Source organism: Cnephaeus nilssonii (assembly GCF_951640355.1).
Source record: "Cnephaeus nilssonii genome assembly, chromosome: 3".
NCBI lineage: Eukaryota > Metazoa > Chordata > Mammalia > Chiroptera > Vespertilionidae > Cnephaeus > Cnephaeus nilssonii.
Genome location: NC_137074.1, coordinates 1,298,682 through 1,318,897, shown reverse-complemented (window position 1 = coordinate 1,318,897; position 20,216 = coordinate 1,298,682). Strand labels below are relative to the sequence as shown.

General features: G+C 60.2%; 1 protein-coding gene across 1 annotated transcript in view; it reads left to right on the top strand.

Moving 5' to 3' along the window:
- Positions 1-6,751: 6,751 nt before the first annotated feature.
- Positions 6,752-20,216, top strand: part of URB1 (URB1 ribosome biogenesis homolog) — a 42,627-nt gene continuing 29,162 nt past the window's right edge. The window contains exons 1-10 of the mRNA XM_079766491.1: positions 6,752-6,966; positions 9,188-9,327; positions 9,881-10,032; positions 11,060-11,192; positions 12,742-12,838; positions 14,160-14,245; positions 15,267-15,392; positions 16,801-16,925; positions 18,731-18,926; positions 19,272-19,409. Coding sequence (XP_079622617.1) covers positions 6,825-6,966; positions 9,188-9,327; positions 9,881-10,032; positions 11,060-11,192; positions 12,742-12,838; positions 14,160-14,245; positions 15,267-15,392; positions 16,801-16,925; positions 18,731-18,926; positions 19,272-19,409 — 1,335 coding nt within the window. The 5' untranslated portion in view covers positions 6,752-6,824. The remainder of the gene's footprint in view (positions 6,967-9,187; positions 9,328-9,880; positions 10,033-11,059; positions 11,193-12,741; positions 12,839-14,159; positions 14,246-15,266; positions 15,393-16,800; positions 16,926-18,730; positions 18,927-19,271; positions 19,410-20,216) is intronic.

The following is a 20,216-nucleotide window of genomic DNA, read 5'->3' as shown; positions in this document are numbered from 1 at the left end:
TTCGCCACCCGCTTGTAACTCACTGCCCCACCCTCCTGCTGATCTGTGATCTGGTTGTTATGCGGTGGGTCGTTACGCTTCATGGCATAACAACCATTTGCGTATTACATCTTTATTATATAGGACTAGAAGCCCAGTGCATGAAATTCGTGCATGGTGGTGGTGGGGTGTGTCCCTCAGCCCAGCCTGCACCCTCTCCAATCTGAGACCCCTCGAGGGATGTCCAACTGCCTGTTTAGGCCCCTCGAGGGATCCTGGTAGGATCAGGCCTAAACGGGCAGTTGGACATCCCTCTCACAATCCAGGACTGTTGGCTCCCAACTGCTCACCTGCCTGCCTTCCTGATTGCCCCTAACCACTTCTGCCTGCCAGCCTGATCACCTGCTAACCACTCCCCTGCCAGCCTGATTGATGCCTAACTGCTCCCCTGCCAGCTCAATTGCCCCTAACTGCCCTCCCCTGCAGGCCTGGTCACCCCTAACTGCCCTCCCCTGCAGGCCTAGTCACCCCTAATTGCTCTCCCCTGCAGGCCTGGGTCCCCCCAACTGCCCTTCCCTGCAGGCCCGGTCGCCCCCAACTTCCCTCCTCTGCCAGCCTAGTCACCCCCAACTGCCCTCCCTTGCAGGCCTGGTCCCTCCCAACTGTCCTCCCCTGCTGACCTGATTGCCCACAAATGCTCTCCCTTGCAGGCCTGGTCCCTCCCAACTGCCCTCCCCTGCTGGCCATCTTGTGTCCACATGGGGGCAGCTATCTTGTGTGTTGGAGTGATGGTCAATTTGAATTTGCATATTACTCTTTTATTAGATAGGATTGGTGTTCGTCTCATACTATGCCTAACTTATGTTAAGCTTTATTGTAGATGTATGTGTATTGGAAAGAACATCGTATGTATAGGGGCAGGTATTGTCTGTGGTTTTAGGCATCCATTGGGGTCTGGGAACTAATCCGTCACGGATAAGGGGGGACGACTGTACATTTCCTATTTTCACGTCCTAATTCCTGCCTTTGGTTAATTTTTTAAAGATATTTTTATTGATTTCAGAGAGGAAGGGAGAGGGAGAGAGAGAGAGAGGCGTCAATGATGAGAGAGAATCACTGATTGGCTGCCTCCTGCACGCCGTCACTGGATCGAGCCCTAACCCTGCGCATGTGCCCTGACCAAGAATTGAACCCTGACCTCCTGGTTCATAGGTCAGCGCTCAACCACTGAGCCAGGCCGGCGGGCTTCCTGCCTTTGTGTTTTCCTTTTGGAACAGCCCCGTGCCGTCCTCCCAGCTCTGCTCCCCCCCGGCCTCCTTCCAAGCCTCTCTGGAAGGTGCTGGGCTGTGTGTGCCCTGACTCCCGCCCGAGCCGCTCCCGCACCTGCCCTCCAGGTGGGCTGGCCGCGAGGAGGGCTGCGGCCCTTCTGGGAAGATAAAAACCTCCGCTTGTCAGCCGCCAAGAAGCCAACCTTTCAGCGGGGAGAGCGAGCTGAATGCGGTCCAGCGCTGGAAAGGCTTATTTTTAGAGGCAACAAACGGGGGTTTGTTTGTGGAGCTGGCATCGGGGCCGCGCAGCCAAGGGCCTGCTCGCTGCGCAGCAAGCTGGGCGGCTGGAGAGGCTGACTTCAAACGCCGGGGGAGGCCTTCCAGGAATGCGAGGGGAACGGTGTCTGTCTGCGTGCGGTCCACCCAAGGTCAAAGGCCGCGAGTGCAGGAGACTGCGTTCTGCCGCGGCCGCCAGCTGCCCCCAGAGGCCTCCGAGCCCGGCCTCTCGCTTTGCGCGTCTGCAGAGTGAAGGGCCCGGCTCTGAAGTCCCTGTGGGCTCCCAAAGCCCCGTAACTGTTAAACCAGATGTGGGTTCAGAACATGGGCGACACCTGTGCTGATGCCTTGACATCCCTTCACTTTTTCTTACATGCACTTTTTCATTTGTTTTTTTAATATATGTTTTTATTGACTTCAGAGAGGAAGGGAGGGGGAGAGAGAGATAGAAACATCAGTGATGAGAGAGAAACATCGATCAGCTGCCTCCTGCACACCCCCCACTGGGGATGTGCCCACAACCAAGGTACATGCCCTTGACTGGAATCAAACCTGGGACCTTTCAGTCCGCAGGCCGACGCTCTATCCACTGAGCCAAACCGGTTAGGGCTTAATATATATTTTTTATTGATTTAATATATATATTGATACAGAGAGGAAGGGAGGGGGAGAGAGAGATAGAAACATCAGTGATGAGAGAGAATCGTGGATCGGCTGCCTCCTGCACGCCCCACACTGGGGATGGAGCCCACAGTCCCGGCATGTGCCCTGACCGGGAACCGAACTGTGACCTCCTGGTTCATAGGTCGATGTTCAACCCCAGAGCCACCCCGGCCCGGCTCATTTATTTCTGAATATGCTCAGTGTGTTCCTATGATACTGGCATTTTTCTCTGTGCAGAAGAAGAACGTGGCGCAAACACACGTGGAGGTTCTGGGAGCACCGTGAGGGGCCGGTTCTGACCCACGGGACTCGCAGTTGGACTGTCCCCGCCGGCACACTGTTCCACGCTCTGTCTGCCGAGCCGGAGGACGGCAGGTGCCTCGTGGAGTGCCACGCTACGGGCTGTCCTGCTGTGACTGGCTCTTCACCCGGCTCGGTGCCCTCGAGGCTCGGCCTGGGGTCAGGACTTCCCCTTCTGGGCTGAGTGGCCCTCTGTGTGCAGAGAGCACATGGGGGCGCCAGTGAGCGTCTCTCCCGGGAGGGAGGCAAGAGCAGGTGCTGCCGTGGTGTGCGGTGGTTCTTCTTGGTGAACAACGTGGAACCCTCTGGCAGAGCCTCAGAGGCGAGGGGAGAGGCTGGAGGCCCCGGATGCTGCCCAGGTGCGGCGAGGGGAGACACCTGGGATTCAGGAGGTCAGCGTCCCCACAGCCAACCCGAATGCCGCTAGCCGCTGTCAATGGCGCCCTCTGTAGGTGAGAATATGAATTTATGTCTTAGAAATGGTAATAGTACCCCATGACTTCCCCCCCCCCCCAAATTTTTTAAGGTGGTAAAATATATGTAACATGCCGAAGCCGGTTTAGCTCAGTGGATAGAGCGTCGGTCTGCGGACTGAGAGGTCCCGGGTTCGATTCCGGTCAAGGGCATGTACATTGGTTGCGGGCACATCCCCGGTGGGGGGTGTGCAGGAGGCAGCTGGTCGATGTATCTCTCTCATCGATGTTTCTAACTCTCTATCCCTCTCCCTTTCTCTCTGTGAAAAATCAATAAAATATATTTAAATATATATATATATATATATATATATATATATATATATATGTAACATAAAATTTACCATTTTAACCATTTTAGTGTGCAATTCACTGGCCATAAGGACATTCACAGTGTCGTGTGACCATCGCCACCACCCAAACAGAACTTTTTCATCTGGGAGAACTGAATTGTACCCATGAGACCCTGGTTCCCCACTCCCCCCCATCCCTGGCAGCCGCTATCCCGTCTTCAGGACCTTGACCGCTCTGGGTGCCTCATATGTGTGGAACCATGCAGTCTGTGTCCTTCTGGGACCGGCTGTGCTCACTGACACAGTGTCCTCACGTGTCACCCACATTGCAGCCGTTGTCAGCGTGTCCTCGCTTTTCAAGGCCGGATAATATTCCACTGTGTGGACACGCTGCGCTTCGTTCACCGTTCATCAGCCGATGGACACCGGGTGCTCCACCTCTTGGCTGTTGCGAATACACGCTGCCATGAACCCGGGCGCACAAAAATATTTACAATTTTTTCATGATAATTTCTGAGGGAAAGCTTAAAGCCGCCACAAGGAAAACAAATCAACGTCCATTGGAAGGAATTCGGCATCAACAAGAGTGGGTTCTGGTGAAGGGTACGGAGCAGAGATGCCGAGCTTTCTCAGCTCAGGGTGTCCTTGGTGTCCAGTGATTGTTACGGTGCCCTGGGCAGAAGGAAAACAAGACAGAAAAACAAAAAGCTGGAACTGTTATGTCCATTAAATAGTTAGATCCAAACAACTTTAATAAGTACTTATGTTCTAACAATGAAACAGCTGTTTGACGTAAAACACATATACCTAGAGAGGAAAAGTATTTTATTTTATTCCTTAATAACCCAATTATTTACTAAGGGGCGGTGAGCCCTGTTGGGCATGTTGCAATTTCTGCAACCGTAAATCAGATCGGCCAGCGCCACCTGCCTTTCCTCAGCAGCCACCGGGAGCCCGGCTGTGTGACGCCGTGGCCTCATCGGAGAAAAGCAGCCCAATCTGCTGCTGAGAGAGAAGGGAAGACTGGCAGTGCCCAGCGTGGTCACAGGGTCGACCAGCAGGCCAGCAGACGTCAGGCGAGGGAAGAGAACAGTGTCCTGGCACTGGGCACAGCGGCCCGTCCCAGGCCCACGGAGGAATCGCGCCCCTCCCAACTCGAGGACCCACAAAGTCACGGAGCTGACCCCCAGGCTGGAGGGGTTTATGGCCATACTGTGCCATCGGCCAAGCACCATCCATTTCCTATTGATTTTTGGCACCACTTTATTTTATTTTTAAATACATTTTTATTGATTTCAGAGAGGAAGGGAGAGGGAGGGAGGGAAACATCAGCGATGAGAGAGAATCATGGATCGGCTGCCTCCTACACGCCCCCCACTGGGAATCGAGCCCACAACCCAGGCCTGTGCCCTGACCGGGAATTGAACTGTGACCTCCTGGTTCATACGTCGACCCTCAACCACTGAGCCACACTGGCTGAGCAGTGCCATTTTATTTCCTCCTCATTAAACTTTGTTTCTTTTTTTAAAAAATATATTTTATTGATTTTTTACAGAGAGGAAGGGAGAGGGATAGAGAGTTAGAAACATCGATGAGAGAAAAAGATCAATCAGCTGCCTCATGCACACCCCCTACTGGGGATGTGCCCGCAACCAAGGTACATGCCCTTGACCGGAATCGAACCTGGGACCTTTCAGTCCACAGGCGTACGCTCTATCCACTGAGCCAAACCGGTTTCGGCAAACTTTGTTTCAATGGGCCTCAAAATTCTGCAACAGATTTTTTAAAATTCAAGGTGTTTCCATTAAATAGTATTCATTTTAAAAACTAACAACTTAAAACCTCTCTCTCTCTCACACACACACACACACACACACACACACACAGGAATAGTCCATACAGCAGTCTGCGGACCACTGGTGGTCTTTGAGGTCCGAAAGGTTGGCGGCCATTGGCAGAAAGCATTCTCCCTTCCTTCTGGAAGTTTTACGATGCATTATTGCCCGTAACCAGTCTTTTACTATTACACTTAAACTAGTGGCCCGTGCACATTGAAAGGAAATTAATTAGAAGACATATTTTAATATCACTATTCGCCTTTCTCTGTAATAGAAGTGTCAACCAAATTCACGACAAAGACAAATCGAAACACACGTGTGCGATTGGCGCCAGTGAGAACTTTGTATGTATTGTGCATGCGTGACTCAACGTTTATTTTTAAATTGCCAGTGCGCCTCCTATGTACCTGCCGGTTGATCGGACGGCCGGTCACTTAGCCTTGTATGTATAGAGATGCCCATTTGAGACGAACAGCTCTGAGACCTTTCTTCCACCGCTGATAACGCTTTATTGTGTGTTGTGTCCCAAATAACCCAATTGTTTACTAAGGGGGGGTGAGCCCTGTTGGGGGTTATGAGATTTAAAAAGCCACATATACCCTCTCATTATGAGGTCTAACGGACTGCGGGTCATAGGACGAGGCCCAGAGTTGTGTTTGAGGACAGCCCGGCGACAACTCGGGAACCAGACTGCCCACCGAAGGAGCAGGTGCATGAGGCACTGGAACACGGGGCCACGAGCTGGTGAGCCGTTAGACAGCGCACGGGCCTGGCTTTGCTGGTTCTTTAGCCGCCGTGTCATTCCAGAGCGTTTAATGCGGCGTAAAAAGCTCGTGCGGCCACGGCCGCCTTTCTCCGCAGGGAGCCCAGCCTCAGGCAGGGCCGGCTTCCTGTCCCACGGGAAGGACGGGACTGGACCTGGAGCCACCGCGCTGCCCGCGGACACTTCCCCAGACCTGCGTCCGCTCCGCTCCTCCCTCCCGCAGCCCTGCCCGCCTCCGTGCGGGACCCCGGGCGGAGGTCAGTCTGGTTCGGGCTGAGAGCGGCGCTAAGTCAGGGTGAGGGGCCTGCACCGCCCTCGGCCCAGGTGCCATCAGCCCGCCCGGCACCCTCCGGCCGACCCGCAGGGCCTCCCGCACGGCCTCCCGCCGGCCCGGCCTCCGCTGCGGCCAGCACGTTCTCCCAGGCGCGTTCGCCGCGCTGACGGGGCAGCTCGCCGGCTGGTGCCCCGTGGGAGCGGGGGATCCGGGTCCTTTCCCCCTCCGCGCCCCCCGGACTCCAGAGAGCCTGGGCGGGGGTGTCGCGCAGTGTCCGCTCGCCCCGGCCGCGAGCCAGCGGGCACGGCAGCGACTGCGGGACCGGCCAGCAGCCCGCCCTCCGCGGCCCGCCCTTCCTCCCCACAGGCCCCGCCCCTTTACTGCCCCGCCCTCCAAGACTCCGCCCAATCTCCCCGCCCTCAGGCCACGCCCCTCACCGTCCCCTCCCTCCGCTGGCCCGGCCCGCAAACAGCCACGCCCCTCAGGCCCCGCCCCTCGACTGCCACGCCCCTCACGCCCCACCTCTAGTCCCCGCCTCTTCCGCCTGTCCCGACCTAGGCCCGCCTCTTCCGCCGGCCTTGCTCCCTGAGGCCCCGCCCCTTCCGGCGCACGTGTAGACCGCTGTCTGCCGTTCCTGCCAGAGCTTCCCGGAGCCTCGTCCGTAGGTGTGGGCCGCGCGCGACCCCGCCCTCGCGGCATGGGGGTCCCCAAGAGGAAGGCCCGCGGCGGCCGGGACGGCGCGGCTTCCCCCGTGGGCGCGGCCAAGCGGGCCCGCACGGAAGAGCTCACGGGCGTGCGCTTCAAGGCTCAGCTGCGGGACCCGCAGGGCGCGGGGCCGGGTGAGTGCGGGGCGGCGCGGAGCACGTGCGTGCGGGGCGGCCTCGGGCCGGTGTGGGGATGTCGCCGTGCACGCAGCCCCCCGTCCTTTCTGCGGCTTTGCCGTCACTGCGGGCCAACCTCCCCCCCTCCCCCCCGTTTGCAGAAGGGAAACCGAGGCCGGCGGCTGGGCTCCAGGGCCCGGGCGGCCCCAGCTCCGGCGCAGCGCTTCCTGGCCGGGCTGTCAGCGCCCCCGGAGGCCCGGCTGGTTGGCTGTGACAGCTCCGGGGACAGCACCCTCCTGCCCGGGCAGCGAACTCTAAGCCCTTCGCTGCAGCTGCCAGGGGAGTAAACACGTGCAGACGTCCTCACAAGCCCTGTCCCCAGACGTCCCCACTGCCAGTCCGCTCGCCACTGCCCGCCGTCCCGGTGCGGTAGTCCTGTGTCCTCACCCAGCGCCGCCTCAGGGACTGGGGTGACTAAGATGGAATGGAGACCGAGAGGGAGCCAGTCTGTCATTTCACGTTTTGAAAAGCGTGATGCCCTTCACAGAGCCACGTAACCCGTGAGAATGTAGGTTATGGGGGAGACACAGGTGCATGTGCTACTGTGTGGAAACACCGGAACTGTGTCAGAATAAAACCGTGACATTGTTTCTCCCAGGCTAAAGCAGTTATTAACTTCATAATTTAGGAGTATTAATTATTGCAGAATAGCCTCCATTTCCAGTTTGCCTCCCACAGATTGTGTTTTTGCATGGCTAGGCAGCGCTGGGAGATGATGCCTGCTTTAGTACAGTTATCCATGTCGTCGTTCATCCCTTGCTCATTGTTTACGAGTGGCTGTTATGTGCTGGGATAGAGATAAGATGGTGAGTGGAAGTCAGACCGGGCCCTGCCATTGTGAGCTGGCACATAGTCCAATGCAGAAGGTCGGTACCAATCAATAAAATCACACGGACAGTTCTGGGAGATCCAGGAAGGCTCCCGGAGGAAGTGGCTTTCAGCGAGTGGTAGGATGGGGCCGGGGCAGGAGCCGGGTGGCAGGAGAAAGCATGTTGGTTTAAAAGGTTGCATCCATGTATGCACTCATGGTTTTGCTCAAAGAGCTGGCAGTCAGGTGCAGCACGGGAATAGGTTTCGGATGGAACCCGGTTGACAGGGTGGGTGCAGGTGAAATCGCTGGCAGGCGTGGCAGTGAGCGAAAGTGTGTATTTCCTGTGATGTGTGCCGGATTTGTGTTTGAATCTGGCCTCTGTCTTGGATTCTGTCTCCCTTTCCGTGTGTTCTCATAGCTTCCTGTGATCGGATCGCCTCACGGAACGGCAAGGGTAGATGTCAGGGAGCTTTGTTCTCACCCAGGCTCTAGGGAAGGCGTTGCTTCCGGCTTTACTGAGGCAGTGTTGACATACATGTAAGCCTGAGGTGTACAGGGTGATAACTTGCTACATGCAAGTCGTGTGAAATGACCACTTCAGGTTAGTGAACACCGCCATGCCTTCACATCATCACCTTTTTTGTGGGGATAATGTTTACAATCCACTCTCGTAACAGCTTTCAGTACATGACACAGTGCTGTTACTGCAGTCGCCACGCTGTACCCTACATCTGCAGAACGTACTCATCTTACAGCTGCACGTTTGTACCCCAACCAACATCTCCCCACGTCCTCCCACCCCCACCCCCACCCCAGCAGCCTCCATTCTGTTTCCGTGAGTTCAGCTGTTCTGGGTTCTGCATGAGTGAGATCTCACATCACTTGTCTTTCTGTGTCTGCCTGATGTCACTGAGTACCCTCGCGTCTATCCATGTTGCAAGAGGCAGGATTTCCTTGTTAAGGCTGAATAATACTCCATCGTGTGTGTGTGTGTGTGTGTGTATAGCTGTATGTAGGTAAACATAGGCATACCACATTTCCTATATTCGTTCTCTGATTGCACCCCCTTCTTGTGGGGGGTGGGAGGAAGAGCGCCGTGGGTTGGGTGGGTAAAGACCAGGGTGCTCAGGATGGATCGGCGTGCGATCAGCGAGGACCCTGAGGGAGAAGGGTCTGCTGGGTGGACAGCCCCCAGGCCTCCCTGATGTCAGAGAGGAGGCCGTGCCATTACTGGTCCCGCCTCCACATGGCTGCTCTGCCCACCTCGCTCCAGCCGCCGGCGCTCCTGCCAGACCCCCCTCCGCCCCAGTCGCTGCTGCGATGGTTCCTGGGGGACCGTCCTTGTTGACGTGCACGTGCTCGTTTCAGCCTTGGAAGCATTCGTCGCTGCCGCCAAGCAGCTGCCGCGGGAGGGCGCGCACGACGTGGTGGAAGGCTACGTCACCATCTCCGTGGAGTGCGCAGAGCTGTTCCAGCTGCTGAGTGGGGAGCGGCCGCCCGAGAGCGAGGTACGTCTCCTGACGCCTGTGCAGCTGCTGTCCAGTCCACTGGAGGGAGAGGGCTGCACCCCGCCTCTGCAGAGGGGGGCCTGGCCCGTGCTGGGGTCGCGTTCGCTTTCGCGTCATGACCTTAGGAAGCATTTAGGGGAAGCACGGGCTGCTTGTGGGTGAATAGCAGCAGGAGGAGGGGTCACAGGTTCTTCATCCAGGCGTGCTGGGTTTCGGGGGTTTGTTTTAACAGAAGGGAAATCGGTAGGAATTGCTTTCTGGTTCCCGGGGGCTCAGAACCGGGTGTTGAGGAACCCGCTGCCTTCTCGGGAGGAGGGGGGAGGGCTTAGACCCAGCCTGCCCGACGCAGCGAGGCCCAGGCGTGGCTAGAAACTTCTCTCCTCCCGTCACCGGTGTGGTTGTAAGCAAGCAGTTCTCTGTGCAGCTCCACCGGGGGAATAGGACTGACTCTGGGGCTGGGGCCTGGGAGGCCTCGTCCTGCGAGTGCCTGACTGAGACAGACCTCCGTGGGGGAGAAGTGAGAAGGTTCTGGCGTGTCTCGCCCTCCTCGCAGGTGCTGTTGATATTTCAAGCTCTCGAGGCCATCTTGTTGCGGACAGCAAGCGACCTTTCCCATTTGCACGTCGTGGGGACCAACATCGTGAAGAAGCTGCTGAATAACCACATGAAGCTCATCTGCGAGGCCCTGTATGCCTCGGGGTACAGGTGAGGGGCCTTGGGGTACAGGTGGGGGGCCTCGGGGTACAGGTGAGGGGCCTCAGGGTACAGGTGGGGGGCCTCGGGGTACAGGTGAGGGGCCTTGGGGTACAGGTGGGGGGCCTCGGGGTACAGGTGAGGTGCCTCGGGGTACAGGTTAGGGGCCTTGGGGTACAGGTGGGGGGCCTCGGGGTACAGGTGGGGGGCCTCGGGGTGCAGGTGAGGGGCCTCCGAGTGGCAGGACCAGCTCAGGCTGGCACTGTCCAGCTCCCCAGCAGGGCTCGTGGCCTTTTCTCCTCATGACTTGGAGCCTGCGGCCGAGGCTCTGCCCCTCCTGCTGGTGGCCGCCCCCCACCTCCCCCTACTCTCGACTCCTCCGACCGCGGTCCCTCTCACTCCCGCCTGCTCTCCTTGTGGCCCCGGGACGCTGACTTCCTCACGTGGCCTGGTCACGGGCTCCCTGCCTGTGCCTCGGGCTCCGCAGAGGCTCTCAGGGCCTTGGTGCCGTCCGCGTCCCTGTCGCCGTCTCCCTCCAGCTGCGGAGCAAAGGCCACTTGTGCACGTATTTGCACAGCGGTGCCCTCCACGCCTGTTCCCATCACTCTCTCTCCCGCCACCGGAGCGCAGGCTGCAGGCGGCAAGGCCTCGCTGTCCCACCCGTGCGTCTCCCCAGCACCCGCGTGGCCTGGTGCACGGTGGGTGCTCAGTAACCAGGCCCGGGCGCCTGTGCAGGGCGATGGCACTGGGGGGTCCCCTGTGCCCGGGGAGGCCCTCTGCCCACGGAGGCGGTGGGTGGCTCGCCCACCGTGAGGCCTCACTGCACAGAGAGGGGCCGTCCTTCTAGCTCACGTCGCGTGTTCCTGGGTCCTCCTCAGGCTCAGTTTTTTTCTTTTATTTGAAATGTTTGTTACGCTCTTTTTTTATTTTAAAGAAACAAAGCACGTCCGCGTATCTGCTTTTCCCCTCTCCTGGTTTGGGGCAGCCACAGCCGGGGTGGGTGCTCCGAGCGTCTGATTTCCCCGGTGTCCCCGTGCAGGGTGGCCCGAGCCTGCCTCAGCCTGATGGCCGCCATGGTGACCCAGGGCCCCGAGGCCGCCAGGGACGTCTGCAGCCTTTTCGATCTGAACAAGAAGAGCTTGTACGCCCTGGTGACCAAGAGGGACTCCAAGGTGAGCCCTGCGCCTCCCGCCTCCTGCCTCCCGTGTGAGTCCTTTCCCCTCGGAGAGAGGGCGGGCGGTTTGTCCATCCCTCTCCGGTCTCCGTCCTCACGCACCTGGAGTCAGGCCTCTGTGTGGAGGGTCGTGCGCCTTGGCAGCCACTGGGCCCTGGGGGACGGGCAGGCCTGGCTCCTGGCTGCAGGGGGGTACGGGGGGGCGGGCAGGCCTGGCTGCAGGGGGACATGGGGGACGGGCAGGCCTGGCTCCTGGCTGCAGGGGGACATGGGGGACAGGCAGGCCTGGCTCCTGGCTGCAGGGGGGAATGGGGGACGGGCAGGCCTGGCTCCTGGCTGCAGGGGGGCATGGGGGGCGGGCAGGCCTGGCTCCTGGCTGCAGGGGGACATGGGGGGCGGGCAGGCCTGGCTCCTGGCTGCAGGGGGGCATGGGGGGCGGGCAGGTCTGGCTCCTGGCTGCAGGGGGGAATGGGGGACGGGCAGGCCTGGCTCCTGGCTGCAGGGGGGTACGGGGGGGCGGGCAGGCCTGGCTGCAGGGGGACATGGGGGACGGGCAGGCCTGGCTCCTGGCTGCAGGGGGACATGGGGGGCAGGCAGGCCTGGCTCCTGGCTGCAGCGGGGCTTGCCATCTACAGAGCAGAACGACGGGGCCTCTGGGCAGCTGCTGTGGGCGGAGCGTCATGGTCCTTCCTTCCGTGGGGTGACTTAGCTCGTGAGTAAATGACATCACTCCGTGGCCTCGTGGTGTGGACCCTGTGAGACGCTCCACTTGGGAGAAAGCCCTTGGAAGGTGAAGCAGTGAGGTTCTCAGAGACACGTCTGTGGCTCTTTTACGTTTCTGTGCCTCCCAGGTGCGTCTCGTAGTGAGAAGGGGCTGGATTCTTCCAGAGAGAATGGGAGCGCGGCTGGTGGGTGTCGGGGCTGTTGGTAGGCGGTCCCCGGAGGCCCTGCAGTGTCACCTGGGCTTGGGCGGTTCCGGAGGAGAAGACACAAGTCTGCGGGCTCGGTGCAGAGGCGTCCTCCCGAGGCCTGTGCCCGCCGCAGGTCGGTCCCTCCGAGTGACAGGTCCACGCTCCCTGCTGGTGCTCCAGAGCCTGGCAGCCAGGAGCGGGTTCCGCACCCCGTTCTGTGTGGGGAGCAGCCAGGAGCGGGTTCCGCACCCCGTCCTGTGTGGGGAGCAGCCAGGAGCGGGTTCCGCACCCCGTCCTGGTGGGGAGCAGCCAGGAGCGGGTTCCGCACCCCGTTCTGTGTGGGGAGCAGCCAGGAGCGGGTTCCGCACCCCGTCCTGTGTGGGGAGCAGCCAGGAGCGGGTTCCGCACCCCGTCCTGTGTGGGGAGCAGCCAGGAGCGGGTTCCGCACCCCGTCCTGTGTGGGGAGCAGCCAGGAGCGGGTTCCGCACCCCGTCCTGGTGGGGAGCAGCCAGGAGCGGGTTCTTCTCTGTCCTGGTGGGGAGATGCCCAGGGGTTTTAGATGTAACCTTGGGCGGGAGGGGTGCGGGCGCTGCTTCCAGGGGTGTGGATGCTCACGTGACCTGTCCCCTGTCCCAGGGCGTGCACGACGTCCGGCTGGCCTACATCCAGTTCGCCCTGTCCTTCCTCATCGCCGGCGACGACAGCACCGTGGTGCAGGTGCTGGAGCTGAAAGGTGGGTGTGCCCTGCGCAGCGGCCCCTCTGCCCGGGAGGTTCCCCGCGAAGCACTGCTCCAGGGTTAGCGGGAGTCTGCGGCCTCGGCCTGCGGGAACGAGAGGGAAGGGTGCGGTTTCCTGGCGGGGTCAGTGCGAACCCGGTGCTCCTGCTGCGCGGGCTGCGGGGTCACCACAACGTCGGTGCTGGAGCTCCCGGGAGCCCCGCTGGCCGGTGGCTTCTCCCTCCGGGAGGCGGCGGCATGTGGATGTGTGAGGCCCTGCCTCGCCTGGACCCACGGTCCTGGGCATGCTCAGTGCGGCCCCCGGGGTCCAGCCCTGTCGGCGGGAGGCCATGCCTGTAGGGACGGTGCTGGGGTCCCATCAGTGCTGCTACGGGGTGCGGGGTGTGGCAGGCATGCGCTCCAGTTCCTGCGGGCATTGGGCCGGGCGCAGCGCAACCCTTAGCGTGTTCGGTGCAGCCAGGCCAGGGCCGCTCGCTTTCCTAAGGAGTAACGGGTGCGAGTGGAGGTGTGTTAGGAGCCGTCCTCCATTAGCTGAGAGTTAGCCCTCGCCACCGGCAGGCGTTGGGAGCACGGAGGACGGCGTGGGGGGGGGGGCCGCTGCTGCAGTAGGGGACATGACTCACACCAGGCTTCCTGACCGCCTGTGATGGGGACACGTTCTGTCATGAAACGGTACGTGTGACCCCATTTCACTAAAAGTTAAATACACAGCCTGGACACGCCAGGAGGTTAGCAGGCAGCTGGGAGCCCCGAGGTCAGTAGAGTTGACCTTAACCTCTGGCTGCGGGGTTAACGCTGGATTCCAACTCCCATTCCTGCGGTGTGTCCGGTGTTTTCCTGGCTTTTCTTTCTCTGAGAAGAAGGGATCCGCTCACAGAACTGTGTGCCGGGAGGCATGTGCAGAGCGAGCGAGGCTGTAAATGCTCCGTGCCTGTGCTGGCCCAGTCCCGGGGGCACAGGCACCCCAAATTCTACCACCATTCAATGAAATGACCATCATTACTTTAAAGACATCTCTGAGCAAGTCTAAGCCCAGAGAATTATGGGAAACAGAGTCATAGCGTATATTGCCTTTGGAGAGGTGAATGAAGTTCATTTTCTGCAGTTAACATGAGAAACGGTAAGCAGACAGGACTGGAGCCGCGGCGGCGCTCGTGGTTCTGTCGGCAGAAGGGACCCTGCGGCACGGAGCGGCTGCTGCCTAACGAAAGGGCAGAACTTTCCAGAAGAAAGGGAGGCCTGGCTGCGGTGCCTTGAGGAGGTGCTGTCCTCTGGGGCCTGTCAGAGGCAGGCTCAGTGCTCGCACTTTGCTTTCAGAGTTCCTCCCCTGCATCTTCGCCTCGGGCGTCAAGGAGGATCGGATCTCCACGGTCGAGATGCTGTTGTCCACGCTGCAGACGAAGGTGCGCGCCTGGTACCCACGCGTCTGCCCTTGGCGTCCGGTGTTTCACGGGCCTCGGGGGCCAGCCTCAGCTACCGAGGTGGCCGCGAGGGGGCAGGAGCTGTTTCCTAGGCAGAGCGTGTGTGGACGCAGCCCTGAGGGTCGGGCTGAGGGCACGTAGACGGCGGAGAGGAGCGGCGGGCACCGTGCCGGGAAGCAGGTCGCCGTGAGCCGTGATGACCATGGTGTTGCTTTGCGCCGTCTTGCATGTCTGTCTTTTGCAAGCATCTTGGGGGGATTGTAAAACCTGCCGCACGGACCCCTGTGACCCAGCAGCCCCTGAACGTCCGTTAGAAAAGCCCTCTGACCCTCCCCACGTCGAAGTTGTCGGAGGCCGCGGACGGGGAGTCGGGGTAGAAACGGCGATTGGCACAGTGTGAACCCAGCACAGCGACCTCCCCGGGCGTCCGGCGTGTCTGAGGCGTGGTTGTCAGCACTGGGAACTGCAGCTGCGACCCGCGGTCGAGCAGGGGTGCTGCTCTTCACCCCCAGGCAGGCCGGGACGCCCGCGGCCGGCGTCGGGCCCCAGTGCCAGGTGCTGCGGTTGGGGTTCCTGGTTTAAAGCCGTGCGAGTAGAGCTGCAGGGTCTCACCTGCTGGCTGAAGGCAAACACACCAGATGCTGACGCTAGGTAGCGAGGGGGTGGGGGTATTGGTGACTTCCGTTTTTTCTTCATATTTTTCTCTTTTAAAAAAATATATTTTTATTGATTTCAGAGAGGGAGGGCGGGAGAGAGAGAGAGAAACATCTATGATTCAATGATGAGAGAGAATCATAGATCAGCTGCTTTCTGGACGCCCCCCACTGGGGTTGAGCCTGCAAACTCTGACCTATGACCTGGTGCATGCGCACACCGGCCAGGCTTGTTCCCTTTCTTTTGGCCAAATGTTTTGTCGTAGCCTACGTTCTTTTTATAATGACAAAAACAACGAACGCTCTTAAGAACGGAATTCCTTGACGTTGCTTTGCTTCACTGTTTGCAGGTGGTTCACAATAAAAATATCACAAAAACCCAGAAGGTTCGTTTCTTCACCGGGCAGCTGCTGACCCACATAGCGTCTCTCTACGGCTGGAACGGGGTTGTCGACGTGGACGTGGGGCCCACCGAGGTGCGTCGCTGCCGGTGGCCTCGCGGTCAGTGCGAGAGCCTCACGGCCCAGACACGGACGACGGAACACACACCTCCTTACAGTGTCTTTCCATCGGGCCGGTTCCTTTTGGCTTTTGCTTATATTAGTTTTCCACTTAGATTCAACGTGATTTTTAAAGTTTTATTTTTACAGTAAGATTTTTTTTTTCCTACTCTGTGGTATCATGATATTAAATTAAAAAAAAAAGACTTTTTATTAGCCCTAGCTAATTTGGCTCAGTGGATAGAGCGTCGGCCTACAGACTGAAGAGTCCCAGGTTTGATTCCGGTCAAGGGCACATGCCTGGGTTGTGGGCTGGATCCCCAGTAGGGGGCATGCAGGAAGCAGCCGATCAATGATTCTCTCTCATCACTGATGTTTCTCTCTCCCTCTCCCTTCCTCTCTGAAATAAAAAATATATTTAAAAACATTTATTACTATTATTTTTAGAGAGAGTGAAAGGGAGAGAGAAACATCAATGACGAGAGAGAATCATGGATCACCTGCCTCCTGCACGCCCCCCACTGGGGATGGAGCCCGCAACCCGGGCCTGTGCCCTGACAGGAATCGAACCCTGGCCTCCTGGTGCCTGGGACGATGTCCAACCACTGAGCCCCCCCCCCCCCCCCCCCCAGGGCTGAACTTTATTTTTCTAAGGAGAAAACTGCTCCCCTCAGCTGAGTGACATCTGAATGTCCCCGAGGTGCTTGCCCAGTAGAATTGTAGGGACGCACCGGCTCTGCCTCCTCTCGCCTGCCTCTTCGTTCCCTTCCATTGTTTTCAAATCCGGCTTTTGGAGCTCCAAGGCCGGCTGCTGTGACTCAGACCCTCAGCCAGGGGAGCGCTGCCCTCGCCCGCATGAGCGCTTTGTTTGACGCCGTCACCAATGTGCTGAACGGGGACAGTTGCTCACTGGACGAGGCCAGTGTCTCTCGGTTCTCATCTGAAATCCCTGGGGGTGCTTGTGAACATGGACTTGGCCGAGTCACGAAGGCTGCGACTTCCTGGTGACTTAATAATTCCTGGTGACTTAGTAATTACCCCAGAGCCCGGTTTCCTGCCTTTCATCTCCGACCCCCAGGGCCTCTGGCTGGGAGGTGTGTGCGCCTTTACCGGAGCCTCCTCAGCGCCATCCACACACTCCCAAGGGTGGAATTCTATTGAAAGGAGCAAGAGAAATGAAGTCATTCTGAAGTTTGTTTAAAAACACAGGTTTAAACGTGCCCTCTAGGAGTGCTTTTTCATGTTGATTGGTGTTTGTTTTCCATTATTTTTTAAATGGTGCGGAGTGTTTACTTTGAAGTGTTTTCTGAGCTGCCCTGGGCCTGGGCCCTGTCCTTCCCTCTGTAACTGTCCCTAAGCCTCTCCTGCATTCTCGCCCTCCCAGGCTCCTGCCGAGGACGCGGGGCGGGGCCTGGTGCGGGAGCGCGTCCACCGCTTCCTGACGGACCTCTGCTGCTCGCTCAGGCACGGCATCAACTTCCATGACGCGTCCTTGGGAACCTCTGGCAGGTGAGTGTCCCCTGGGGGCCGGGTGTCCTCGGGCCACCACCAGGGACTGCGCAGCGCTGGGGGGCAGTCATGCTGGGGGGGCTGGAAGGGAACCCTGCCTGACCCGGCTCCCCGTGAGCGTGAGAGCCCCGAGGCTTCCAGCCGGTGCCTCTGGGAACGGGTCTCAGGGCAGCAGGGGGCCTGCACCCCGAGAGGCACCTGTCACCTCCTTTCTTGGGGGCGGGGCCTGGGGCTCAGGCGTGATTCGGCTTCCCATGGGCTGCCCCGGAGTGGGCCTCACCGCCCTCCCGAGGGTGGCATTGCTGCTCAGCTTAGCCGAGGGGCCAGGTGGTCCCGCTGTGAGTGGCAGGGCTCAGGTTTGACCCCAGGATGTCTGGTTCCACGGTCACCTTCATCGCCGCTCCCCAAAGACGGCCGCTGACCAGCTAGGGTTTCCTCCACTTCGCTCATGTTTCCTAATTGCAGGGTTTCACACACCCCAGGCCACAGCGGGCAGTTCCTTAGACTCTGTAGCTCTGTCGCTGCCAGGCAGCTCGTGTGGCTACTTCGTAGCAGCAAGTGGCCGCTGTCAGACACGCTGTCCTCCGCGGGCCCTCTGCTCGTTGACGGGAGTATCGGACACGTGGTCGCTGTGAAGGCTCCTGTCGCAGCCCCTGGGCGATCCTTACAGGGAGGAGGCTTGTGTGGTTTCGTTCACCCGTCAGGATGGGCTGACACGGTGGGGATTTCCTTCCTGCTGTCCCTCAGGCCTCGTTTTGATTCTGAGATTGTTCGGATCGAACTTGCCACCGCGTTTCTCTTTCTCATCAGTCAGGACAGCTCGGTCTCCTCCCGTGTTGGAGGAAGGCTCATAGTCTAACGTAACAGTCCGTGCTTACGTCACGCACGTGTCCGCTGAGCAGATCCGTAAGCTAGATCAGCGGTCGCCAACCCCTGGTCCGCAGACCACTGGTGGCCCGTGAGGTCCGAAGGTTGGCGACGGCTGAGCTGGATGGTCCTTAAAGGAGCACGCTGAGTCAGCGTGTGGGCCGGTTAAGTAAGTGCTGGTTCACACGCGTTTAGAAGCCACGGCAAAAGGCTGCGCTTCCAGGAGCCGCAGGGAGTGTGGTGTGTGGGGGCCTGTGGGAGCTTGAGGAGAGCTAAAGTGAGGAACCCACCAGCCCTTGGTTCCTGGGGTCTTCATGCCGGCGCCCCCCTCAGGGAGGCCTTCTCGGGCCCCTTCTGAAGTCGCTCCACCCCTGTCCTTCCCGGCTCTGCTCCTGGCCGGGAGGCCCGCCCGCGTGTTGGTTGACCGCTTGTCTGTTACCCGGTGGGTGAGGGTGAGGACAGGCCGCTCTGCAGAGCGGGGCGCGTAGTGGTGCCTGGAGACAGCGAGGGCCGCAGCGTGGGCAGGCCGGCAGGCTTGTGCTCTGGGGCCCGAGGGCCCGTGCTTTGGGGCTGGAGGGCCACACAGTCTGTGGGACCCGACCGCCCCGCTGAGCCCTTGCAACAGGGCAGCAGCAGGACGTGCACACACGTTTACCTCGTCTCGTCTGTGGATCTCATTCCTTCATGTGACAGCACAGCACACACCGTTTTCCTTATGAAATTTGCATGTTAAAGATTTTAAGCCTTTAAAAGGATGGCTTTCTGATCAACATTATGTATTTTTACTTAATTTTTGAGAAACGTTTACTGCATGCAAAGCTGCCCTGTGGCATCTTAGACGTGGTGGGTTCTTGAGGGGACACCAGACAGGGGGGCCCTGGAGGCGAGCGGCCGGGCTGCAGGGAGGACACCTCCCGCTGACCCCTCCTCCTCTGCAGAGGAGGGAACCTGACGCTCCTGCACTTCCTGTTGGGCTTGAAAACGGCCCCAGACGACGAGCTGGTGGCCAAGCTGGTGGCGAGCATCCTCAGAGTGTGCCCAGACCTGCTGCACAAGTACTTCAAGGAGGTCACGCTCTCCTTCCTGCCCCGCGCGAAGGCCACGTGGGCCAACAACATCAAGCTGCTGCACAAGGTGAGGCGGGAGCTCAGCGCTGAGGGTGGGCCGGTCTCGGATCGGCGGCGGGAGAGGGTGACCGTGACCCACTGAGTGGGATGTTAGGTCACCCGGCGGCGGCCCTTCTCCGCGGGCTCCCGTTCCCCGAGCTGAACCGTGGGCTCAGCCTTGGAGTCCGGGGAGCCGGTTTCATCCTTTCCCCGGTTTCCAGGCAGCGAGAGCCCGGGAGCTGGGGCCTGCTTCTCCCACGTGGGCTGGGCTGCTCCTCGAGCCTGGGGCCTGGGTCACGCACACTGCCGCTGGCCCGGCTGCCCAGCCTCAGGAGTGACGCTTACCTCCGCCCCACCTTTCCCCTCGTCACAGATCTACGAGGCCCAGCCGGACGTTTCCCGGGCGTTTCAGACCCGAGAGTTCATCCCCCTGCCCCGGCTGCTGGCCATGGTGATGGTGACCACCGTGCCCCCGGTGTGCAACAAGATCATGTTCACCCAGGCACTGAATGTGAGTGCTTGCCTCGCTTCTAGAACGTTCTCCTGCTCATCCGCTGGCCCTACAGGACGCGCTGGACTCTGACTCGTCAGGGAGCCTCAGAGGCTTTCCGTGTGTCCACCCCCCTGGGTAGGGGCATTCCTGCCAGGGCCAGGCGATGGCTGCCCAGCCCCTGCTCAAGCGGAAGTCTGCCCAGTGCAGCCCCGGCTGGGCGGCCTGTGCCCGCCATGCAGCCCCGGCTGGGAGGCCTGTGCCCGGTGCAGCCCCGGCTGGGAGGCCTGTGCCCGCCATGCAGCCCCGGCTGGGAGGCCTGTGCCCGGTGGCAGCCCGGGCTGGGGGGTCTGTGCCCGGTGCAGCCCGGGCTGGGGGGTCTGTGCCCGGAGCAGCCCCGACTGGGAGGCCTGTGCCCGGAGCAGCCCCGGCTGGGAGGCCTGTGCCCGGTGCAGCCCGGGCTGGGGGGTCTGTGCCCGGAGCAGCCCCGACTGGGAGGCCTGTGCCCGGAGCAGCCCCGGCTGGGAGGCCTGTGCCCGGTGCAGCCCGGGCTGGGGGGTCTGTGCCCGGAGCAGCCCCGGCTGGGAGGCCTGTGCCCGGTGCAGCCCCGGCTGGGAGGCCTGTGCCCGGTGCAGCCCGGGCTGGGGGGTCTGTGCCCGGAGCAGCCCCGACTGGGAGGCCTGTGCCCGGAGCAGCCCCGGCTGGGAGGCCTGTGCCCGGAGCAGCCCCGGCTGGGAGGCCTGTGCCCGGTGCAGCCCTGGCTGGGGGGTCTGTGCCCGGAGCAGCCCCGGCTGGGAGGCCTGTGCCCGGTGCAGCCCTGGCTGGGAG